The sequence below is a fragment of the Oncorhynchus masou genome, chromosome 5 (genome assembly GCF_036934945.1).
Source record: "Oncorhynchus masou masou isolate Uvic2021 chromosome 5, UVic_Omas_1.1, whole genome shotgun sequence".
Classification (NCBI taxonomy): Eukaryota; Metazoa; Chordata; class Actinopteri; order Salmoniformes; family Salmonidae; genus Oncorhynchus; species Oncorhynchus masou.
This window is the reverse complement of record NC_088216.1, coordinates 83,405,789-83,432,701: the sequence shown is the minus strand read 5'-3', so window position 1 is coordinate 83,432,701 and position 26,913 is coordinate 83,405,789. Positions and strand designations below refer to the sequence as shown.

At 46.2% G+C, this 26,913-nt stretch overlaps 1 protein-coding gene across 2 annotated transcripts in view; it reads right to left on the bottom strand.

Moving 5' to 3' along the window:
- LOC135540388 (collagen alpha-1(II) chain-like) overlaps positions 1–26,913 on the bottom strand; it is a 103,513-nt gene that overhangs the window by 22,995 nt on the left and 53,605 nt on the right. For both annotated transcript variants that reach the window (XM_064967005.1, XM_064967006.1), the window contains 14 exons: positions 22,462–22,560; positions 22,094–22,138; positions 13,670–13,768; positions 13,418–13,471; positions 11,871–11,978; positions 10,798–10,851; positions 9,429–9,527; positions 9,003–9,056; positions 7,043–7,141; positions 6,005–6,058; positions 5,360–5,413; positions 4,652–4,705; positions 4,209–4,307; positions 3,961–4,059 (listed from right to left, as the gene is read on the bottom strand). In XM_064967005.1, the coding sequence (XP_064823077.1) occupies positions 3,961–4,059; positions 4,209–4,307; positions 4,652–4,705; positions 5,360–5,413; positions 6,005–6,058; positions 7,043–7,141; positions 9,003–9,056; positions 9,429–9,527; positions 10,798–10,851; positions 11,871–11,978; positions 13,418–13,471; positions 13,670–13,768; positions 22,094–22,138; positions 22,462–22,560 (1,071 nt within the window). The remainder of the gene's footprint in view (positions 1–3,960; positions 4,060–4,208; positions 4,308–4,651; positions 4,706–5,359; positions 5,414–6,004; positions 6,059–7,042; positions 7,142–9,002; positions 9,057–9,428; positions 9,528–10,797; positions 10,852–11,870; positions 11,979–13,417; positions 13,472–13,669; positions 13,769–22,093; positions 22,139–22,461; positions 22,561–26,913) is intronic.

The following is a 26,913-nucleotide window of genomic DNA, read 5'->3' as shown; positions in this document are numbered from 1 at the left end:
GATTCATCATGAGGAAATAGAGCTGTTCACAGGGATATGATTCATCATGAGGAAATAGACACAGGGAAATGATTCATCATGAGGAAATAGACACAGGGAAATGATTCATCATGAGGAAATAGACACAGGGAAATGATTCATCATGAGGAAATAGACACAGGGATATGATTCATCATGAGGAAATAGACACAGGGAAATGATTCATCATGAAGAAATAGACACAGGGAAATGATTCATCATGAGGAAATAGACACAGGGAAATGATTCATCATGAGGAAATAGACACAGGGATATGATTCATCATGAGGAAATAGACACAGGGAAATGATTCATCATGAGGAAATAGACACAGGGATATGATTCATCATGAGGAAATAGATGATTCATCATGAGGAAATAGAGCATGAGGAAATAGAGCTGTTCACAGAGGACAGGGATGATTCATCATGAGGAAATAGACACAGGGACATGATTCATCATGAGGAAATAGAGCTGTTCACAGGGAAATGATTCATCATGAGGAAATAGACACAGGGAAATGATTCATCATGAGGAAATAGACACAGGGATATGATTCATCATGAGGAAATAGACACAGGGAAATGATTCATCATGAGGAAATAGACACAGGGAAATGATTCATCATGAGGAAATAGACACAGGGAAATGATTCATCATGAGGAAATAGAGCTGTTCACAGGGAAATGATTCATCATGAGGAAATAGAGCTGTTCACATGGATATGATTCATCATGAGGAAATAGAGCTGTTCACAGGGAAATGATTCATCATGAGGAAATAGACACAGGGAAATGATTCATCATGAGGAAATAGACACAGGGATATGATTCATCATGAGGAAATAGACACAGGGAAATGATTCATCATGAGGAAATAGACACAGGGATATGATGTATCAAAAGAAACAACATCAAATACAAGGAGAATTGTACCCAGTGTGCAAAAACGTTTGAAAGTAATATAATATTGTAATTTAAAAAGATACCTTCAGGGGTATCCACATCTTCATCATTAAACTTAAAAAAAAAGTAATTTCCTTTCTGATATGAGATGGTTTCAGAGAAATATTCATTTGAGAACCATTCTAAGGTTGATTTTGGGACGTGATTCAGTTTTCCATTGCAATATGCATCAATCAGCACAGCTAAAGTAAAGTATAGATTTCAAACAGTATTTGATCTGAGGTAGAGCTGTTTATAGCATTGACATTGTTGTTGTTGTTGTTCTTCTATACACTGAGTAAAACAAACATTATGAACATGATTCCTAATATTGAGTTAAACCCATTTACTAGTGTGATTCCAGCTAGTAAACTGCAAATTCTACCAACCTGGGTGACATTCTAAAGCCTGGGTGGTATTATAAGGGTGGGTGGTAATTTAAACAGGGTGGGTGGTATTCTACAGGCTTCATATTCCACAGACTGGGTGGTATTCTACCAGCCTGGGTGGTTTCAGGGTGGGTGGTATTCTAGCATGGATGGTATTCTACAGGCTGGGTGATATTCTACCAGCCTGGGTGGTATTCTACAGCCTGGGTGGTATTCTACAGGCTGGGTGGTATTCTACAGCCTGGGTGGTATTCTACAGGCTGGGTGGTATTATACTATCATGGGTGACATTCTACTAGCATGGATGGTATTCTACAGGCTGGATATTCTACCAGGTATTCTACAGGCTGGGTGGTATTCTACAGGCTGGGTGTTATTCTACTAGCCTGGGTGACATTCCACTAGCATGGGTGGTATTCTACAGGCTGGGTGACATTCTACCAGCCTGGGTGACATTCTACTAGCATGGGTGGTATTCTACCAGCCTGGGTGACATTCTACTAGCATGGGTGGTATTCTACAGGCTGGGTGACATTCTACCAGCCTGAGTGACATTCTACCAGCCTGGGTGGTATTCTACAGGCTGGGTGACATTCTACCAGCCTGGGTGGTATTCTACAGGCTGGGTGACATTCTACCAGCCTGGGTGGTATTCTACAGGCTTGGTGACATTCTACCAGCCTGGGTGACATTCTACCAGCCTGGGTGGTATTCTACAGGCTGGGTGACCATTGGGTGACTACCAGCCAGCCTGGGTGACATTCTACCAGCCTGGGTGACATTCTACCAGCCTGGGTGGTGTATTCTACAGGCTGGGTATTCTACTACAGCCTGGGTGGCTGGGTGACATTCTACCAGCCTGGGTGGTATTCTACAGGCTGGGTGACATTACCAGCCTGGGTGGTATTCACAGGCTGGGTGACACAGCCTGAGTCTACCAGCCTGGGTGGTATTCTACAGGCTGGGTGACATTCTACCAGCCTGGGTGGTATTCTACAGGCTGGGTGACATTCTAACAGCCTGGGTGACATTCTACCAGCTGGCTGGTATTCTACCAGCCTGGGTGTGACATTCTACCAGCCTGGGTGGTATTCTACAGCCTGGGTGACATTCTACCAGCATGGTGACATTCTACCAGCCCAGCCTGGGTGACATTATATTATCCTGGGTATTAGACTGGGTGACTACAGTGCTGGGTGACAGGCTGGGTGACATTCCACCAGCCTGTGACATTTTACCAGCCTGGGTGGTATTCTACAGGCTGGGTGACATTCTACCAGCCTGGGTGGTATTCTACAGGCTGGGTGACATTCTACCAGCCTGGGTGGTATTCTACAGGCTGGGTGACATTCTACCAGCCTGGGTGACAGGCTGGGTGACTTTTACCAGCCTGGGTGGTATTCTACAGGCTGGGTGACATTCTACCAGCCTGGGTGGTATTCTACAGGCTGGGTGACATTCTACCAGCCTGGGTGGGGCCTGGTGACATTACCAGCCTACAGGCTGGGTGACATTCTACCAGCCTGGGTGGTATTCTACAGGCTGGGTGACATTCTACCAGCATGGGTGGTATTCTACCAGCCTGGGTGACATTCTACCAGCCTGGGTGACATTCTACCAGCCTGGGTGGTATTCTACAGGCTGGGTGACATTCTATTCTACCAGCCTGGGTGACAGCCTGGGTCATTCTACCAGCCTGGGTGGTATTCTACAGGCTGGGTGACATTCTACCAGCATGGGTGGTATTCTACAGGCTGGGTTCTACCAGCCTGGGTGGCTGGGTGACATTCTCCAGCAGCCTACCAGCCTGTGTGACAGTTTACTAGACTGGGTGACATTATATTATCCTGGGTGACATTCTACTAGACTGGGTGACATTCTATTAGCCTGGGTGACACTATACCATCCTGCTGTGACCAGCCTGTTACTGGACTGGGTAACATTATATTATCCTGGGTGACATTCTACTAGCCTGGGTGACACTATACCATCATGGGTGGTATTCTACAGGCTGAGTGACATTCTACCAGCCTGGGTGACATTCTACAGGCTGGGTGACATTCTACCAGCCTGGGTGGTATTCCACAGCCTGGGTGACATTCTACCAGCCTGGGTGACATTCTACAGGCTGGGTGACATTCTACCAGCCTGGGTGGTATTCCACAGCCTGGGTGACATTCTACCAGCCTGGGTGACATTCTACTAGGCTGGGTGACATTCTACCAGCCTGGGTGACATTTTACCAGCCTGGGTGACATTCTACCAGCCTGGGTGACATTCTACCAGCCTGGGTGACATTCTACTAGGCTGGGTGACATTCTACCAGCCTGGGTGACATTTTACCAGCCTGGGTGACATTCTACCAGCCTGGGTGACATTCTACCAGCCTGGGTGACATTCTACCAGCCTGGGTGACATTCTACCAGCCTGGGTGACATTCTACCAGCCTGGGTGACATTCTACCAGCCTGGGTGACATTCTACCAGCCTGGGTGACATTCTACCAGCCTGGGTGACATTCTACCAGCCTGGGTGACATTCTACTAGCCAAGAGTCCAACATCGGGAATATTAGGTATGTGAGAAGATCTCCACAGTGTGTTTCTCTCACCTTGGGTCCATCAGTTCCAGGAGTTCCAGGCAGACCACGAGGTCCCTGCAGCCCCTGAGGCCCAGCACCTCCTCTCTCTCCTGGGAAACCACGCTCACCCTACAGGGTGACAGACAGAGGCAGGAATGGTTGGTTCATAGTATTGCTCAGGATTACTCCATATGAGTTCCTCCTTTTCTCCATAATGGGAGTTAGCTATATGAACATTGTAGGTGTGGGAGATGAGAGGTGGAGGAGATTAAACTCACTCTGGGTCCAGTGGCACCAGCAGCTCCACCCTCTCCTGGAACACCCATGTCACCGGGCTTGCCCCCCTCACCAGGTGGGCCGGGAGGTCCGGGCAGACCCTGTATACAGGAAGCAAATCAATGAATCAATCAGTGAATCAATAAATCAACTCACCAAGTGGCTATTGTTATCTCTTGTGAAGTGTAGATGAGTGTCAATGTGATTGAACACATTTAGTCTATATGTCAATGTGATTGGACACATGTCTATATGTCAATGTGATTGGACACATGTAGTCTATATGTCAATGCGATTGGACACATGTAGTCTATATGTCAATGTGATTGGACACATGTAGTCTATGTGATACTGTATATGATGGGAGCATGTGAACGCAGAGTGACTGACAGACAGACAGACAGACAGTGAACGCAGAGTGACAGACAGACAGACAGATACTAACCTGGAAGCCAGAAGGTCCAGGCTGTCCTTGCTCTCCTCTTTCTCCAGCAGGTCCCTGTGGTAAACGAAGGGTTAACACTGAGCATTATAGCTGTGGCTGGGCTGCCGTGAAAAACTCTTTAAGAATTGTGCCTTTAAACTCAATTGACACATCTAACCAAGTCATTGTGAACAAGTTGGTCTTATCTTGTCGATTCATTCTTACAATAATTATACAATCTTACATCCACAACGAAACATAAATCAGAAAGGTTAGCGAGCTGTGAATTGACAACGACACCTGTTGAACACTGGGAATTATATCCAGCCTGGGCTATGGGGAGGCTTGAGTTATCAGGTCGTTTTAGAGTGTGATTGGACAGATAGAGATACTCACAGCAGCAGAGTGTGATTGGACAGATAGAGATACTCACAGCAGCAGAGTGTGATTGGACAGATAGAGATACTCACAGCAGCAGAGTGTGATTGGACAGATAGAGATACTCACAGCAGCAGAGTGTGATTGGACAGATAGAGATACTCACAGCAGCAGAGTGTGATTGGACAGATAAAGATACTCACAGCAGCAGAGTGTGATTGGACAGATAGAGATACTCACAGCAGCAGAGTGTGATTGGACAGATAGAGATACTCACAGCAGCAGAGTGTGATTGGACAGATAGAGATACTCACAGCAGCAGAGTGTGATTAGACAGATAGAGATACTCACAGCAGGGCCAGGAGGTCCGGCAGCTCCAGTCTCACCATCCTTTCCAGGAAGACCCTATAGGGAGAGAGAGAGGGATGTGAGAGAAGGAGAGGAAGCGAGAGAGAGAGGGATGTGAGAGAAGGAGAGGAAGCGAGAGAGAGAGGGATGTGAGAGAAGGAGAGAAAGCGAGAGAGATATATCACCAGTGTGGAGGCCATACATGGGGCCATGGGAGCCAGTTGACTGATAGATGTAATTATAACAGGAGATATATCATCTTCATATTTAAAATACATCAATCAATCATCCAATCAAACACACAATAAACAAATACATCAATCAATCAACCAATCAAACACACAACAAACAAATACATCAATCAATCAATCAATCACTACTGGTTGGGGATAAACTGAGTACGTAGAATGGTTTCCTAACAATACTAGTGTTTTCTACATATTTTACATTATATATAATATCATCAAAAATAGGGTTAGCAGGCTATTTATGATTTATAGCAGTATTTGGTTGAATCGGAATTCATTGCTGAAAGCATTTCATATTTCTAATCGGTTCTAAGAGGGCATAAGGTATGTTTACTCTGCCACATTTCTACCCATAATGCAGTCTGTGTTTGTCTGGGTGATCAACAGAGAAATGACTTACCCTCAGACCCGGGGCACCAAGAAGCCCCTTTTCGCCTCCTTTTCCAGGCTCACCCTAGTCACAGGAAAACACACCCACCAGTCAGTCACAGAGGATATCCAGCTGTATCCAGAGTAGACAAACACTGTCCATGGCAACTAGTGTCCAAGCTCTGAGTAGAGCCCTTCTCAGGAGATATATCATCTCCATATTTACAAATACATCAATCAATCATCCAATCAAACACACAATAAACAAATACATCCCATTCAATAAACAGGAGATATCAACAATAAACAATCATCTCCATATTTAAAATACATCAATCAATCATCCAATCAAACACACAATAAACAAATACATCAATCAATCAATCATCCAATCAAACACACAATAAACAAATACATCAATCAATCAATCATCCAATCAAACACACAATAAACAAATACATCAATCAATCATCCAATCAAACACACAATAAACAAATACATCAATCAATCAATCATCCAATCATACATCAATCAAACACACAATAAACAAATACATCAATCAATCAATCATCCAATCAAACACACAATAAACAAATACATCAATCAATCATCCAATCAAACACACAATAAACAAATACATCAATCAATCAATCATCCAATCAAACACACAATAAACAAATACATCAATCAATCAATCATCCAATCAAACACACAATAAACAAATAAATCAATCAATCAACCAATCAAACACACAATAAACAAATACATCAATCAATCATCCAATCAAACACACAATAAACAAATACATCAATAAATCAACCAGTCAAGCACCCAATAAATACATAAATACATCAATCAATCAATCAACCAATCAAACACCCAATAAACAAATAAATAAATCAATCAACCAATCAAACACCCAATAAATACATCAATCAATCAACCAATCAATCAAACACCCAATAAATACATCAATCAATCAATCAATCAATCAAACACATAATCAATCAATCAACCAATCAAACACCCAATAAATAAATAAATCAATCAATCTAACAGTGCCACTCACGTTGGCTCCCTTGGGTCCGGGGAATCCCATCACACCAGGCTGACCGCGGGCTCCCATAGGGCCAGGGGGCCCGGGGCGACCATCCTCACCAGCAGCACCCTACATGGTGAGCCCAGGAGGGTCCGTCCATCAATTCATCTTGCAATCACGTTTATTTGTGAAGCACATTTTTCATCAGTAGATGAGACATCCTAATAACGTAAAGTAATGTCTGACTGGGAAGTGGATATTTGATAGAGTTGCATATGAATTCAATTTGAAAGTAAATCGTCAAGTCATGCACCTGAGGGATTTTCTACACGGTCAGATTCAATGATGTATATAAATCTAGTCAGTCATCTAGTGTCTATATAAATCACTGGTCAGAGTCCTGTGAACGTACTGACTCATCTACTGTCTATATAAATCACTGGTCAGAGACTCATCTAGTGTCTATATAAATCATTGGTAGAACGTACTGACTCATCTAGTGTCTATATAAATATATAAATCACTGGTCTATATAAATCAGAGTCCTGTGAACGTACTGACTCATCTAGTGTCTATATAAATCACTGGTCAGAGTCCTGTGAAACTGACTCATCTGTCTATATAAACTCATCTACTGTCTATATAAATCATGGTGAGTCCTGTGAGAGACTCATCTGTGTCTATATAAATCACTGGTCAGAGTCCTGTGATACTGACTCATCTAGTGTCTATATAAATCACTGGTCAGAGTCCTGTGAACGTACTGACTCATCTAGTGTCTATATAAATCACTGGTCAGAGTCCTGTGAACGTACTGACTCATCTAGTGTCTATATAAATCACTGGTCAGAGTCCTGTGACTCATCTAGTGTCTATATAAATCATTGGTCAGACTCATCTAGTGTCTATATAAATCACTGGTCAGAGTCCTGTGAACGTACTGACTCATCTAGTGTCTATATAAATCATTGGTTAGAGTCCTGTGAACGTACTGACTCATCTAGTGTCTATATAAATCATTGGTCAGAGTCCTGTGAACGTACTGACTCATCTAGTGTCTATATAAATCATTGGTCAGAGTCCTGTGAACGTGTCTATATAAATCATTACTGACTCATCTAGTGTCTATATAAATCATTGGTCAGAGTCCTGTGAACGTACTGACTCATCTAGTGTCTATATAAATCATTGGTTAGAGTCCTGTATACTGACTCATCTAGTGTCAGAGTCCTGTGAACGTACTGACTCATCTAGTGTCTATATAAATCACTGGTCAGACTGACTCATCCTGTCTATATAAATCATTGGAAGTCCTGTGAACGTACTGACTCATCTAGTGTCTATATAAATCATTGGTTAGAGTCCTGTGAACGTACTGACTCATCTAGTGTCTATATAAATCACTGGTCAGAGTCCTGTGAACGTACTGACTCATCTAGTGTCTATATAAATCACTGGTCAGAGTCCTGTGAACGTACTGACTCATCTAGTGTCTATATAAATCATTGGTCTGTGAGAGTCATCTAGTGTCTATATAAATCACTGGTCAGAGTCCTGTGAACTCTGACTCATCTAGTGTCTATATAAATCACTGGTCAGAGTCCTGTGAACGTACTGACTCATCTAGTGTCTATATAAATCATTGGTTAGAGTCCTGTGAACTGACTCATCTAGTGTCTATATAAATACTGACTCATCTAGTGTCTATATAAATCACTGGTCTGTGAAAATAGAGTCCTGTAAATCATTGGTTAGAGTCCTGTGACTCATCTAGTGTCTATATAAATCACTGGTCAGATCATGACTCATCTAGTGTGGTCAGAGTCCTGTGAACTTACTGACTCATCTAGTGTCTATATAAATCATTGGTTAGAGTCCTGTGAAAATAATGACTCATCTAGTGATCAAGTTCATGTTTAAAATTAAAATAAAAAATAAACATTTTTTTACAGTCATTGGTCAAAACAAACAACAAGCACAGTGTACTTACACCAGGTCCAACTTTGCCTTGAGGACCAGTATCTCCAGGACGACCAGTAAGACCCTACAGGACAAGCAGAGAGACACATTTGGATCAAACTTCCTAAAAGCCCTGAGAAATCCAACTCGGACTCATCAAAACTCTAAAGTGTACTGTGTGTGAGTCAAATCTCCACTGATCATGTCTTGGTAGAGCAGCCATTGCACCTATATGAGCCTATATGCTTAATGATGTTAGAGATTTGAGACCAAACTACAGTAACATACATAATCACAAAAGACCTGGGGTAGCATAGGTACAATATGATGATGTCAAAAACTACAGAGATAATGTATTGAGTTATTCAGTCATAGTTTAGAGAACTATTCTATCTTACCAGAGCATTGATACAGACTGCTGTTACAGACGGCAGAACGATATTGGAGTGGAACTTACTCTTGCGCCAGGAAGACCGGGCTCGCCAGGGCGACCAGGGTCACCACCGGCTCCCTTAGGGCCGGACACGCCGCCGACTCCACGCTCGCCAGGGGCTCCCTGGATTAAGAGGACAAATGTGCTACTCAATGGAGAATCTCAATCAATCAATCAATCAATTAAGACCAACGCCAGTTGTTCCCTGTATTAGGAGGTCAAATGATACAGTTACTCAGTGGAGATCAATCAATCAATCAATTAATCAATCGATGAATCACTAAATTAACCAATCAAGACACATCTACCTCCCCGGACACTTTAAATGAGGCTACAGTGGACCCTGCATTAGGAGGCCAAATGAACTGAAGACGCTCTGAGGGAAGTGTGTGACACTGTGACACACTGAAATGTAATCCTGTGTGTCTGTCCCTTAATAAACCTCAACAAACCATTACTGATATCTGTGTGTTCCTTTATCTTTTTTTTTGAGAGTCATCCTGTGAAGTGTCATGGAGGTTTAGATTGTTTATAAGAAGGACAATGAGTCAGTCACTCCGGGGGCGAATCCTCGCTTCCATTTAAGTCGAATTGACATCAAGTCCCCGTTGACATTAATTTGACTTGAGTGGAAGTTAGAATTCACCTGTATGTGGATAACATCCTCTCCGTCGAGTCACTTCACACCGAGGCTACACTCGGCAACTGGGCCTCTGAGGACGTGGAAATGACATGATGAACTGAGAAAATATCCCTTCTGACACATTCACCATATTTAATGAATAGGAATAAAAAAAAAAAAGTGAACAATACATTAATTTATAATGAAATGAAATGCTTCCAGTCGGAGAAATTGGGTCTAAAGTTGGTGGTGTGGATGAGGTTTGGTGCTGACCTCTGGTGGTTAATAGTGGAATTACAGTTGACTCCACTGACACCAACAGAAGCTCTGTCTTTCTTTGTGACTCATCATTTTCTGTCATTCACAGCTGTGACTAAATATTGTCGCAGAATATTTAGTCAGATTGGGTTGCAATTGCCTAAGGATTCCACTATATCAGCGATTTGAGTCAGCGAGGAAGAATCGTCACTAATATTCAAGCACGGGATGTTTAACTGTGTATTAAATGCTCAGCTAACTGTGTGTATAACGCTGCAGTGCTGTGGACAAGTCTATCTGCCGCGATCGCCATGGTTTCAGATTTACAGCCATGTCATTGCTGACTCATGTATTATAGAATTCATCTCCCTTGTCCTGCCAGTTTTAGAGTAACCTATTCAGTTGAGGGTGAACGTATCCTGTTTACGTTTCTATACCAGAGCAGTTAGTTTCCCATCCCCTTAATAACGATAATCCCATCCTCTGGGACCACGTTGTCATGGTGACGCTTACCTTGGGACCAGCCAGACCATCCTGACCTGGGAAACCACGGTTACCGGGGGCGCCCTAAACAAAAAAACAACAACAACAACAGGGTTCAGGTTTCAGGGTTAGGTCAGGAAGAAAAGAAAAGAAAAAAACGATTTAACGTTTAACGCTGGAAGTGAGACCATCGTGTGTGATGAATATAACATGGAGCCCGTTCTGTGGCTGGGAGTGAGACCATCGTGTGTGATGAATATAACATGGAGCCCGTTCTGTGGCTGGGAGTGAGACCATCGTGTGTGATGAATATAACATGGAGCCCGTTCAGTGGCTGGGAGTGAGACCATCGTGTGTGATGAATATAAAATAAAGCCCGTTCTGTGGCTGGGAGTGAGACCATCGTGTGTGATGAATATAAAATGGAGCCGTTCTGTGGCTGGGAGTGAGACCATCGTGTGTGATGAATATAAAATAGAGCCCGTTCTGTGGCTGGAAGTGAGACCATCGTGTGTGATGAATATAACATGGAGCCCGTTCAGTGGCTGGGAGTGAGACCATCGTGTGTGATGAATATAACATGGAGCCCGTTCTGTGGCTGGGAGTGAGACCATCGTGTGTGATGAATATAACATGGAGCCCGTTCTGTGGCTGGGAGTGAGACCATCGTGTGTGATGAATATAACATGGAGCCCGTTCTGTGGCTGGGAGTGAGACCATTGTGTGTGATGAATATAAAATAGAGCCCGTTCAGTAGCTGCTCATGTCATTTCCTCAGTTTTACGGCATACAGAAAACATAGAGCCTCAACAAGTGGTTTTGGAATGATAGGTGGCCATGTGTTTATATATTTGTCTACTTTTATTTAACTTTGCAAATCAGTTAAGAACAAATTCTTATTTTCAATGACGGCCTAGGAACAGTGGGTTAACTGCATGTTCAGGGGCAAAATGACAGATTTGTACCTTGTCAGCTCGGTGGTTTGAACTTGCAACCTTCCAGTTACTAGTCCAACGCTTTAACCACTAGGCTACCCTGCCGCCCCGTATTCTGACAGGGTGGTAACATGGGTGTAACATGTATGTAACATGGGTGGCACTCACTCTCTCTCCGGGAGGTCCAAGAGGTCCAGCAGCTCCGGGCTCTCCTCTGGGTCCCCTCTTCCCCTCCTCTCCTGCAGGGCCAAGTGCTCCTTGTGGACCGGCTGGTCCCTAAACAAAAACAACTGGATGTCAGTAATCACATTTAATGTTCCAGTTTCAACTGTTCTGCCTGCGGCTATGGAACCCTGACCTGTTCACCGGACGTGCTACCTTGTCCCAGGCCTGCTGTTTTCGACTCTCTCTCTCTCTACCTCACCTGCTGTCTCCAACTCTGAATGATCGGCAAAGAAAAGCCAACTGACGTTTACTCCTGAGGTGCTGACTTGCTGCACCCTCTACAACCACTGTGATTATTATTATTTAACCCTGCTGGTCATCTATGAACATTTGAACATCTTGGCCATATTCTGTTATAATTTCCACCCAGCACAGCCAGAAGAGGACTGGCCACCCTTCATAGCCTGGTTCCTCTCTAGGTTTCTTCCTAGGTTTTGGCCTTTCTAGGGAGTTGTTCCGAGCCACCGTGCTTCTACACCTGCATTGCTTGCTGTTTGGGGTTTTAGGCTGGGTCTCTGTACAGCACTTGTAAGATGTAAGAAGAGCTTAATTAATACATTTGATTTGATTTAATATCCATCATCTCTAAAAATCAATCAATTCAATTTGAAGATTGTACTGCAAGATGACTTGAGGTTGAGGGCACTATAGCCAAGATACTAAGAAGGGAGATAAACTGTTCAAGATGCTAACATGCTGATGTTAGGTGAAGCTGGGTGGGAACTCAACAAAAAGAGGAAGTGGAAGTCTTATCATTAAGTAAGATCTTTGCAGCTTGGTAAATACTTGGAGGGTCAGAGTTTTCTCATGATAAATAAGCCATCTTGATTTTATTTTAGAAACTATCATAAAATGTTTTTTCTGTTGCTTGCCTGCGCCATTAGTTGCCCTAATGCTGGATTGTTGAGCAGTAATAAATAAATAGGACTCCCTTGTGACCAGTTACAAACTCTGTTACCGTCTGGAAGAAATCGGGGATGCTCTCCATACTGTGTGTGTGTTTCATGGGGTGTTATAAACTCCTGGACCAGTATGTTGAGGCATTACTTAGCTATCAGAGAGGAAAGATGAAAGAATGATGGAGACATACAAGAGAGAGACAGAGAGACCGAGACAGAGACAGAGACAGAGAGAAAGAGAGAGAGAGAGAGAGAGAGAGAGAGAGAGACAGAGACACAGAGAGAGAGACAGAGAGAGAGAGAGAGAGAGAGAGAGACAGAGACAGGGAGAGAGAGAGAGAGACAGAGACAGAGACAGAGAGACAGAGACAGAGGCAGAGAGACAGAGACAGAGAGAGAGAGACAGAGAGAGAGAGACAGAGACAGAGAGAGAGAGAGACAGAGAGAGAGACAGAGAGAGAGACAGAGAGAGAGAGAGAGAGAGAGAGAGAGAGAGAGAGAGAGAGAGAGAGAGACAGAGACAGCAACATAGACAGAGTTCGGACAAAAGCACAGTGGTAAGAGCAGCAGCTTCAAAACAATAACACTCACAAGCTCTCCCTTGGGTCCAGCCTCACCCTTGAAACCTGGGATACCGGGGTCACCCTAAAGAGGAAGACAAAAAACACACATGGGTTTTTATTACATTACAGACCAAACCGAAGTTGTATATTGTATATTGAAATGCAAACTGAATCACATAACAGTATTTTACTATACGACATAAACCTCGTAACATCCCTGACATTCATTACATATTATAACAAGTTTGGAGAAACAGATTTGAGGATAGTTTTGACGTACAGATGTTCCCTTTGGTCCGAGAGGTCCAGTGGCCCCCTGGGGTCCTGGAGGGCCACGGGGCCCGGGGAAGCCAGGCGCGCCAGCGATACCAGGAGCACCCTGTAGTAGAGAGATGTCAATCACGTATCAATCAATCAATCATCACGCTGAAATGATCACTGTGTGATATGGGAAGGGAACACTAAACCGAGTAACAGGATGATATCGAGATCTGACAAAAAGTTGTGATGTGACTGCTTCTAGATCAATGAGGAGAAAAATATACAACTTTATTTATCTAGGCTTTTAGATGTATTTATTTATTATGTATTTAATTTGACTTATTTAGGCTCCAATCAAATTGTATTGGTCACATACAAATGGTTAGCAGATGTCATTGGTCACATACACATGGTTAGCAGATGTCATTGGTCACATACACATGGTTAGCAGATGTTATTGGTCACATACACATGGTTAGCAGATGTCATTGGTCACATACACATGGTTAGCAGATGTTATTGGTCACATACACATGGTCAGCAGATGTCATTGGTCACATACACATGGTTAGCAGATGTCATTGGTCACATACACATGGTTAGCAGATGTCATTGGTCACATACACATGGTTAGCAGATGTTATTGGTCACATACACATGGTTAGCAGATGTCATTGGTCACATACACATGGTTAGCAGATGTTATTGGTCACATACACATGGTTAGCAGATGTTATTGGTCACATACACATGGTTAGCAGATGTTATTGGTCACATACAAATGGTTAGCAGATGTTATTGGTCACATACAAATGGTTAGCAGATGTTATTGGTCACATACAAATGGTTAGCAGATGTCATTGCGAGTGTAGCAAAAGGCAAAATGCTTGTGCTTCTAGTTCTGACAGTGCAGTAATATCTAACATGTAATCTAACAATTCCACAACAACCTACCTAATACACACACATCTAAGTAAAGGAATGGGATAAGGAATATAAATATATGGCTTCAGTGTAACATGAGTTAGTGGGTGGAACAGGTGGCAGAGGTCCTGAAGCTACAGATATGCCTGGGCCTTGCCCTGATCTCACTCCTTCATTCCAGCGCCAAGAATCAGCTGCAGTCTGCTTGACTATTATGTAAGTGACAGTGTGTGTGTGTGTGTGCTTGCGTGTGTGTGTGTGCTTGCGTGTGTGCTTGCGTGTGTGTGTGTGTTTCTGGTCTAAGCCATAACTAACTGAAAGTGACGTAACACACCTGACTGATTCTGATCTAAATGATTCTAATGGCTTCTTGTTCTAGGGGAAGTTAAAAAGACCAAGAGCTTTTCCTAACCACGTCACCTGACCAGGTAAATGGAACAAATATTTTTCAAAAGTTTCCTGTCACCGTCATTATGCACACCTGTCACCATCATTACGCACAGCTGACATCATCATTACGCACACCTGTCACCATCATTACGCACAGCTGACATCATCATTACGCACAGCTGACATCATTATTACGCACACCTGTCACCGTCATTACGCACACCTGTCACCATCATTACACACAGCTGACATCATCATTACGCACACCTGTCACCGTCATTATGCACACCTGTCACCATCATTACGCACAGCTGACATTATCATTACGCGCATCAGCGCAATATTGGACTCAACTGAAACCTTTCACTTTGTTGATTGCCCCTTCTATATCTGTCTGTTCCTCAGTTTGTTCCCCGTGTCAGCATTATTGTCATTATGTTTCCCCCTGTCCAGACGCTGTCCTTGTTTGTTTCATGTCGGTTATTTATTAAACGTTCACTCACTGTACTTGCTTCTCATCTCCCAGCATCTCCCAGCATCTGTCCTTACAATGACCTCTATTCATAAACCATATTCTAGTACTAGCAGATCCCACACATTACAGTGCCTTGCGAAAGTATTCGGCCCCCTGAACTTTGCGACCTTTTGCCACATTTCAGGCTTCAAACATAAAGATATAAAACTGTATTTTTTTGTGAAAAATCAACAACAAGTGGGACACAATCATGAAGTGGAACGACATTTATTGGATATTTCAAACTTTTTTAACAAATGAAAAACTGAAAAATTGGGCGTGCAAAATTATTCAGCCCCTTTACTTTCAGTGCAGCAAACTCTCTCCAGAAGTTCAGTGAGGATCTCTGAATGATCCAATGTTGACCTAAATGACTAATGATGATAGATACAATCTACCTGTGTGTAATCAAGTCTCCGTATAAATGCACGTGCACTGTGATAGTCTCAGAGGTCCGTTAAAAGCGCAGAGAGCATCATGAAGAACAAGGAACACACCAGGCAGGTCCGAGATTCTGTTGTGAAGAAGTTTAAAGCCGGATTTGGATACAAAAAGATTTCCCAAGCTTTAAACATCCCAAGGAGCACTGTGCAAGGGATAATATTGAAATGGAAGGAGTATCAGACCACTGCAAATCTATCAAGACCTGGCCGTCCCTCTAAACTTTCAGCTCATACAAGGAGAAGATTAGTGTAGTGTCAACAACGTAGCCACTGCCAGCTAGCCTACTCCAGCAGCACTGTATCATTTCAATCATTTTAGTCAATAAGATTCTTGCTACGTAAGCTTAACGTTCTGAACATTCGATAAGTGTAGTCCACTTGTCATTCCAATCTCCTTTGCATTAGCGTAGCCTCTTCTGTAGCCTGTCAACTATGTGTCTATCTATCCCTGTTCTCTCCTCTCTGCACAGACCATACAAACGCTCCACACCGCGTGGCCGCGGCCACCCTAATCTGGTGGTCCCAGCGCGCACAACCCACGTGGAGTTCCAGGTCTCCGGTAGCCTCTGGAACTGCCGATCTGTGGCCAACAAGGCAGAGTTCATCTCAGCCTATGCCTCCCTCCAGTCCCTCGACTTCTTGGCACTGACGGAAACATGGATCACCACAGACAACACTGCTACTCCTACTGCTCTCTCTTCGTCCGCCCACGTGTTCTCGCACACCCCGAGAGCTTCTGGTCAGCGGGGTGGTGGCACCGGGATCCTCATCTCTCCCAAGTGGTCATTCTCTCTTTCTCCCCTTACCCATCTGTCTATCGCCTCCTTTGAATTCCATGCTGTCACAGTTACCAGCCCTTTCAAGCTTAACATCCTTATTATTTATCACCCTCCAGGTTCCCTCGGAGAGTTCATCAATGAGCTTGATGCCTTGATAAGCTCCTTTCCTGAGGACGGCTCACCTCTCACAGTCCTGGGCGACTTTAACCTCCCCACGTCTACCTTTGACTCATTCCTCTCTGCCTCCTTCTTTCCACTCCTCTCCTCTTTTGACCTCACCCTCTCACCTTCCCCCTACTCACAAGGCAGGCAATACGCTCGACCTCATCTTTACTAGATGCTGTTCTTCCACTAACCTCATTGCAACTCCCCTCCAAGTCTCCGACCACTACCTTGTATCCTTTTCCCTCTCGCTCTCATCCAACACTTCCCACACTGCCCCTACTCGGATGGTATCGCGCCGTCCCAACCTTCGCTCTCTCTCCCCCGCTACTCTCTCCTCTTCCATCCTATCATCTCTTCCCTCTGCTCATACCTTCTCCAACCTATCTCCTGATTCTGCCTCCTCAACCCTCCTCTCTTCCCTTTCTGCATCCTTTGACTCTCTATGTCCCCTATCCTCCAGGCCGGCTCGGTCCTCCCCTCCCGCTCCGTGGCTCGACGACTCATTGCGAGCTCACAGAACAGTGCTCCGGGCAGCCGAGCGGAAATGGAGGAAAACTCGCCTCCCTGCGGACCTGGCATCCTTTCACTCCCTCCTCTCTACATTTTCCTCCTCTGTCTCTGCTGCTAAAGCCACTTTCTTCCACTCTAAATTCCAAGCATCTGCCTCTAACCCTAGGAAGCTCTTTGCCACCTTCTCCTCCCTCCTGAATCCTCCTCCCCCCTCCTCCCTCTCTGCAGATGACTTCGTCAACCATTTTGAAAAGAAGGTCGACGACATCCGATCCTCGTTTGCTAAGTCAAACGACACCGCTGGTTCTGATCACACTGCCCTACCCTGTGCTCTGACCTCTTTCTCCCCTCTCTCTCCAGATGAAATCTCGCTTCTTGTGACGGCCGGCTGCCCAACAACCTGCCCGCTTGACCCTATCCCCTCCTCTCTTCTCCAGACCATTTCCGGAGAACTTCTCCCTTACCTCACCTCGCTCATCAACTCATCCCTGACCGCTGGCTACGTCCCTTCCGTCTTCAAGAGAGCGAGAGTTGCACCCCTTCTGAAAAAACCTACACTCGATCCCTCCGATGTCAACAACTACAGACCAGTATCCCTTCTTTCTTTTCTCTCCAAAACTCTTGAACGTGCCGTCCTTGGCCAGCTCTCCCGCTATCTCTCTCAGAATGACCTTCTTGATCCAAATCAGTCAGGTTTCAAGACTAGTCATTCAACTGAGACTGCTCTTCTCTGTATCACGGAGGCGCTCCGCACTGCTAAAGCTAACTCTCTCTCCTCTGCTCTCATCCTTCTAGACTTATCGGCTGCCTTCGACACTGTGAACCATCAGATCCTCCTCTCCACCCTCTCCGAGTTGGGCATCTCCGGTGCGGCCCACGCTTGGATTGCGTCCTACCTGACAGGTCGCTCCTACCAGGTGGCGTGGCGAGAATCTGTCTCCTCGCCACGCGCTCTCACCACTGGTGTCCCCCAGGGCTCTGTTCTAGGCCCTCTCCTATTCTCGCTATACACCAAGTCACTTGGCTCTGTCATAACCTCACATGGTCTCTCCTATCATTGCTATGCAGACGACACACAATTAATCTTCTCCTTTCCCCCTTCTGATGACCAGGTGGCGAATCGCATCTCTGCATGTCTGGCAGACATATCAGTGTGGATGACGGATCACCACCTCAAGCTGAACCTCGGCAAGACGGAGCTGCTCTTCCTCCCGGGGAAGGACTGCCCGTTCCATGATCTTGCCATCACGGTTGACAGCTCCATTGTGTCCTCCTCCCAGAGCGCTAAGAACCTTGGCGTGATCCTGGACAACACCCTGTCGTTCTCAACTAACATCAAGGCGGTGGCCCGTTCCTGTAGGTTCATGCTCTACAACATCCGCAGAGTACGACCCTGCCTCACACAGGAAGCGGCGCAGGTCCTAATCCAGGCACTTGTCATCTCCCGTCTGGATTACTGCAACTCGCTGTTGGCTGGGCTCCCTGCCTGTGCCATTATACCCCTACAACTCATCCAGAACGCCGCAGCCCGTCTGGTGTTCAACCTTCCCAAGTTCTCTCACGTCACCCCGCTCCTCCGCTCTCTCCACTGGCTTCCAGTTGAAGCTCGCATCCGCTACAAGACCATGGTGCTTGCCTACGGAGCTGTGAGGGGAACGGCACCGCAGTACCTCCAGGCTCTGATCAGGCCCTACACCCAAACAAGGGCACTGCGTTCATCCACCTCTGGCCTGCTCGCCTCCCTACCACTGAGGAAGTACAGTTCCCGCTCAGCCCAGTCAAAACTGTTCGCTGCTCTGGCCCCCCAATGGTGGAACAAACTCCCTCACGACGCCAGGACAGCGGAGTCAATCACCACCTTCCGGAGACACCTGAAACCCCACCTCTTCAAGGAATACCTAGGATAGGATAAAGCAATCCTTCTCACCCCCCCTTAAATGATTTAGATGCACTATTGTAAAGTGGCTGTTCCACTGATGTCAGAAGGTGAATTCACCAATTTGTAAGTCGCTCTGGATAAGAGCGTCTGCTAAATGACTTAAATGTAAATGTATAAGATACAGCGAGAGAGGAGAGAGGGAGACAGAGACAGGGGAGAGAGGGAGGGAGACAGAGACAGGGGAGAGATGGAGGGAAACAGAGACAGGGGAGAGATGGAGGGAGGGAGACAGAGACAGGGGAGAGAGGGAGGGAGACAGAGACAGGGGAGAGAGGGAGGGAGGGAGACAGAGACAGAGGAGAGAGGGGGGAGACAGAGACAGAGGAGAGATGGAGAGAGGGAGACAGAGACAGGGGAGAGAGGGAGGGAGACAGAGACAGGGGAGAGATGGAGGGAGGGAGACAGAGACAGGGGAGAGAGGGAGGGAGACAGGGACAGGGGAGAGAGGGAGGGAGACAGAGACAGGGGAGAGAGGGAGGGAGACAGAGACAGTGGAGAGATGGAGGGAGGGAGACAGAGACAGTGGAGAGATGGAGGGAGGGAGACAGAGACAGGGGAGAGAGGGAGGGAGGGAGACAGAGACAAGGGAGAGAGGGAGGGAGACAGAGACAGGGGAGAGAGGGAGGGAGACAGAGACAGAGGAAAGAGGGAGGCAGTGAGACAGAGACGGGGGAGAGAGGGACTGAGACAGAGACAGGGGAGAGAGGGAGGGAGGGAGACAGAGACAGAGGAGAGAGGGAGGGAGGGAGACAGAGACAGGGGAGAGAGGGAGTGAGACAGAGACAGGGGAGAAAGGGAGGGAGGGAGACAGAGACAGAGGAGAGAGGGAGGGAGGGAGACAGAGACAGGGGAGAGAGGGAGGGAGACAGAGACAGGGGAGAGATGGAGAGAGGGAGACAGAGACAGGGGAGAGAGGGAGGGAGACAGAGACAGGGGAGAGATGGAGGGAGGGAGACAGAGACAGGGGAGAAAGGGAGGGAGACAGAGACAGGGGATAGAGGGAGGGAGACAGAGACAGGGGAGAGAGGGAGGGAGACAGAGACAGGGGAAAGAGGGAGGGAGACAGAGACAGGGGAGAAAGGGAGGGAGAAAGAGAAAGTGGAGAGATGGAGGGAGGGAGACAGAGACAGTGGAGAGATGGAGGGAGGGAGACAGAGACAGTGGAGAGATGGAGGGAGGGAGACAGAGACAGTGGAGAGATGGAGGGAGGGAGACAGAGACAGTGGAGAGATGGAGGGAGGGAGACAGAGACAGTGGAGAGATGGAGGGAGGGAGACAGAGATGGGGGAGAGAGGGAGGGAGGGAGACAGAGACAGGGGAGAGAGGGAGGGAGGGAGACAGAGATGGGGGAGAGAGGGAGGGAGGGAGACAGAGACAGGGGAGAGAGGGAGGGAGACAGAGACAGGGGAGAGAGAGAGGGAGGGAGACAGAGACAGAGGAGAGAGGGAGGCAGTGAGACAGAGACGGGGGAGAGAGGGAGGGAGGGAGACAGAGACAGGGGAGAGAGGGAGTGAGACAGAGACAGGGGAGAGAGGGAGGGAGGGAGACAGAGACAGAGGAGAGAGGGAGACAGGGAGACAGAAACAGGGGAGAGAGGGAGGGAGGGAGACAGAGACAGGGGAGAGATGGAGGGAGGGAGACAGAGACAGGGGATAGAGGGAGGGAGACAGAGACAGAGGAGAGAGGGAGGCAGGGAGACAGAGACAGGGGAGAGAGGGAAGGAGACAGAGACAGGGGAGAGAGGGAGGGAGGGAGACAGAGACAGAGACAGGGGAGAGAGGGAGGGAGGGAGGGGGACCGAGACAGAGGAGAGAGGAAGGGAGGGAGACAAAGACAGGGGAGAGAGGGAGGGAGACAGAGACAGGGGAGAGAGAGAGGGAGGGAGACCGAGACAGAGGGGAGAGGAAGGGAGGGAGACAAAGACAGGGGAGAGAGGGAGGGAGACAGAGACAGGGGAGAGAGAGAGGGAGGGAGACCGAGACAGAGGAGAGAGGGAGGCAGGGAGACAGAGACAGGGGAGAGAGGGAGGGAGACAGAGACAGAGACAGGGAGAGAGGGAGGGAGACAGAGACAGAGACAGGGGGGAGAGGGAGACAGAGACAGGGGAGAGAGGGAGGGAGGAAGACAGACAGGGGAGAGAGGGGGAGGGAGACAGAGACAGAGGAGAGAGGGAGGGAGACAGAGACAGGGGAGAGAGGGAGAGAGGGAGGGAGACAGAGACAGAGGAGAGAGGGAGGGAGACAGAGACAGGGGAGAGAGGGAGGGAGACAGAGACAGAGGATAGAGGGAGGGAGACAGAGGCAGGGGAGAGAGGGAGAGAGGGAGGGAGACAGAGACAGAGGAGAGAGGGAGGGAGACAGAGACAGGGGAGAGAGGGAGGGAGACAGAGACAGGGGAGAGAGAGAGGGAGACAGAGACATTGGAGAGAGGGAGGGAGACAGGAGAAGAGGAGAGAGGGAGGGAGGAAGACAGGAGAAGAGTAGAGAGGGAGGGAGACAGAGACAGAGGAGAGAGGGAGGGAGGGAGAGAGACAGAGGAGAGAGGGAGAGAGGGAGACAGAGACAGGGGAGCGAGGGAGGGAGACAGAGAGAGAGGAGAGAGGGAGAGAGGAAGACAGAGACAGAGGACAGAGGGAGAGAGGGAGAGAGGGAGACAGAGACAGGGGAGAGAGGGAGGGAGGAGACAGAGACAGGGAGAGAGGAGGGAGAGGGAGACAGAGACAGGGGAGAGAGGGAGAGAGGGAGACAGAGACAGAGGAGAGGTTGTCTGGTATACTCACAGCCGATCCTTTAGATCCTCCAATACCATCAGTACCAGGGTTTCCCTGTAGGGAAGGACAGAGGAACAACATCCTTTCACATGGCCATATCTTATAGTATAATACTTAAGGTCATCGTTCAATCAGGAAAAGCCCTAGTCATGTGACTTGGAACACTAACACACAGGTTTATGGGGACACTCATGGGGACTGTTTAGGGACACTTATGTGGGGACACTGTTTTACAGGGACACTGTTTTATGGGGACACTTTTTTGTGGGGACACTTTTGATGGGGACACTCATGAGGACTGTTTAGGGACACTTATGTGGGGACACTGTTTTACAGTGACAATGTTTTATGGGGACACTTTTTATGGGGACACTCACAGATGCGCCGGCGGGTCCGGGCGATCCAGGGGTTCCTGACTCTCCACGGGGTCCCTGAGCGCCCTCAGGTCCACGAGCACCAGTGGGGCCAGCTTCGCCCTGGAGAGAGACAATCAATCAATAATACAACACTTCAATCAATCAAACAAACAACCAATAGATTTTTCATCTATAAATTATTCAATAATACAATAAATTATTAAATCAATCAATCACACAAACAACAAATCGATCAATTAATCTATGAATTAAACAATAATCCAATCAGTCAGTCAGTCATTCGAGAGCAACATTGCAGTAAAGAGTCTCTTTTGAGCAAATTGACGATTCTGTTTGATTGGTGTCAAATAAACAAAGTTTATTCAAGTTTTCAAATCTTGTCAAAACTGAAGTGTTTAATCTTAATTGAAAAACCAATTAGGTCATTTCCATATAAGGACTTTATAAAGTCTCGGTATGAAGAGTAAAAGTGTTACAGCAACATTGGCTCCATTTGAATAAAAAGAAGAAACCCTACTTGTGGCAAAATGAAATGAACTTTAGCTTTCATATAAAAGTTATTTTATGAGGGGAAAGTGCAGTAGCCACGTTTTGAATGGTTTACAGACTGGTCTAACAAAACAGAACGAGGACATTCTGACTAAATATTGTCAGACAAGGCTTCGACCAATCATAGCGCAGCGTAGTGAGGTCACAGCCTTTGGGAAACTGGGTGAATGAAATGAATGAAATTCCTAACTGTTGTTACCATGGTGTTTTGACTGAGCAGGATGACATAATATAAGTGGCATGTGTACAAGCGGCGGTGGAGAGATTGGTATTTTTGGCATGGGATGTGGTCCGTAATGTTTGTTTTAGTTGTTTTAGGGAGGGGTTCAGCTTTATTATTGCAGAGAGATTGTGGTTCAATCAATGTAACTGTCTGCATCATTTCCAACCCCCCATATTTTAGATATTTCATATGCAAACACACATATATATATATACATTTAAAAAATATATATTTTCCTTTATGATTTTCCCCTAACCCTGCCACCCCTCCCCTAACCCTGCCACCCCTCCCCTAACCCTGCACCCTACCCCACCCCTACCACCCCTCCCCCTTAACCCTCCCCACCCTGCCCCCTCCCCCCTAACCCTACCACCCCCCCTAACCCTACCACCCCCCTGCCAACCCTAACCCACCACCCCTCCCCTAACCCTGCACCCTAACCACCACCCCTCCCTTAACCCTACCACCCCTCCCCTAACCCTGCCCTGCCACCCCTCCCTTAACCCACCTCCCTTAACCCTACCACCCCTCCCCTAACCCTGCCACCCCTCCCCTAACCCTGCCACCCCTCCCCTAACCCTGCCACCCCTCCCCTAACCCTGCAACCCCTCCCCTAACAGGGGTAAAGTAATGGACAACAACACTTAGGCTTCTACTTCCTGTTTATACATACTATATACATTTTACCGATATATTACTGTATATTTTAGTCCTTCAGCTCGCCTCAAACCCTCCCCTCTGTCTCTGAAGACCATCACGTTTGATTTCTATTTGGCTGTCACGCCTTGGTCTTAGTATTTTGTGTTTTAGTTAATTAGTTGGTCAGGCCAGGGTGTGACATGGGTTTATGTTATTGTGTTGTCGTATTGTTTTTTTTGTAGGCGTTGGGATTGTGGTTGATTAGGGTTGTGTTTAGTTTAGGTTTGGCTGCCTGAGGCGGTTCTCAATCAGAGTCAGGTGATTCTCGTTGTCTCTGATTGGGAACCGTATTTAGGTAGCCTGGGTTTCACTTTGTATTTCGTGGGTGATTGTTCCTGTCTCTGTGTTAGTGTTCACCAGACAGGCTGTATAGGTTTTTCACGTTCCGTTTGTTGTTTTTGTTATTTTGTGTATCGTCATTTGTTCTATTAAAAACATGAGTAACCAACACGCTGCATTTCGGTCCGACTCTCTTTCGACAAACGAAGAACGCCGTTACATTGGCATATATTTTTTTACTGTGCTGTTTAACAAAAGTTTTAAACCTATATACATTTTAAGGACAAAGGATATTTTACATGAGTTTTTCTTGTTGTTATTAGTCCCACCCTTCAGCAGTCCATGATGTTACTGTCCCTGCCTGCTGATAGTCTAATATGCCTTTCCTTTATAGACAACTCATATTCAAAGCAATAGATGATACACACACACACACGCACGCACACACACACACACGCACAGACACACGCGCATGCACACACACGCACAGACACACGCGCACGCACGCACACACACGCACAGACACACGCGCACGCACACACACACGCACAGACGCACGCGCACACACACACACACACACACACACACACACACACACACACACACACACACACACACACACACACACACACACACACACACACACACAAACACACACACACACACACACACACACACACAACATGTCAAAATGTATGTAAATTGTTATGTCTGTAACTATTCATAATGTTCCGGACCCCAGTAAGCTGCCAGCATTGGTGTCTTCTAATGGGGATCCTAACCAAATCAAACCAAATCAAACCAAATCAAACCAAATCTAACCAAATCAAACCAAATCAAACCAAATCAAACAAAATCAAATCAAACCAAATCAAACCAAACCAAATCTAACCAAATCAAACCAAATCAAACCAAATCTAACCAAATCAAACCAAACCAAATCAAATCAAACCAAACCAAATCTAACCAAATCTAACCAAATCAAACCAAACCAAACCAAATCAAACCAAACCAAATCTAACCAAACCAAATCAAATCAAACCAAACCAAATCAAACCAAACCAAACCAAATCAAACCAAACCAAAACAAACCAAATCTAACCAAATCAAACCAAATCTAACCAAATCAAACCAAACCAAATCTAACCAAATCAAACCAAATCTAACCAAATCAAACCAAACCAAATCAAACCAAATCTAACCAAATCAAACCAAACCAAATCAAACCAAACCAAACCAAACCAAAACAAACCAAATCAAACCAAATCAAACCAATGGAGTGTTAATTAATTCACGTCTTTGGGTATCCGAAATTTACATTTTTCGCAAGCTGAGGATACATCGTCTCATTCAGCCTTTAATTTAACCAGGAAAGAAGCCTCGAGGTTTAGAAAACTCTTTTGCGAGGACGACCTGAGTTTTATTAGCAAAGCGCAGCAGGAATTCACAGACAAACTTAAACCTGACAGTTTATATGTTTCTAGAGGTCCACCACGTGGCCAAAAGTATGTGGACACCTGCTCGTCGAACATCTCATTCCAAAATCATGGGCATTAATATGGAGTTGGTCCCCCCTTTGCTGCTATAACAGCCTCCATTCTTCTGGGAAGGCTTTCCACTACATGTTGGAACATTGCTGCTATAACAGCCTCCACTCTTCTGGGAAGGCTTTCCACTAGATGTTGGAGCATTGCTGCTATAACAGCCTCCACTCTTCTGGGAAGGCTTTCCACTAGATGTTGGAGCATTGCTGCTATAACAGCCTCCACTCTTCTGGGAAAGCTTTCCACTAAATGTTGGAACATTGATGCTATAACAGCCTCCACTCTTCTGGGAAGGCTTTCCACTAGATGTTGGAACTTTGCTGCTATAACAGCCTCCACTCTTCTGGGAAGGCTTTCCACAAGATGTTGGAACTTTGCTGCTATAACAGCCTCCACTCTTCTGGGAAGGCTTTCCACTAGATGTTGGAACATTGCTGCTATAACAGCCTCCACTCTTCTGGGAAGGCTTTCCACTAGATGTTGGAGCATTGCTGCTATAACAGCCTCCACTCTTCTGGGAAGGCTTTCCACTAGATGTTGGAACTTTGCTGTGGGGATTTGCGTCCATTTAGCCACAAGAGCATTATTGAGGTTGGGCGCTGATGTTGGGCGATTAGACCTGCAGTCGGCGTTCCAATTCATCCCAAAGGTGTTCGATTGGGTTGAGATCAGGCCTCTGTGCAGTCCACAGAATTTTGTATATATAGTTTAACACACTGTCGTTCACACATCTGGGTCAAGTTACTGTCTCACTGTGTTTTGTTTTTTTTAAACATTAGCCACACACACAGTCACAAGTGCACACACACGCATGCACCCACACGCACGCACGCACGCACGCACGCACGCACGCACGCACGCACGCACGCACGCACGCACGCACACACACACACACACACACACACACACACACACACACACACACACACACACACACACACACACACACACACACACACACACACACACACACACACACACACACACACACACACACACACACACACACACACACACACACACACACACACAGCCCCCAGATCCTTTGGCATCTATCTCTAGTCACGAAACAGTTTGTCCAAGGCCTTCTCTTCTCACAGGGGTTTTGGTTTGTAAATATGCTCAGGACAGGGATAGAGTTGAGATAGAGCCTCTGTC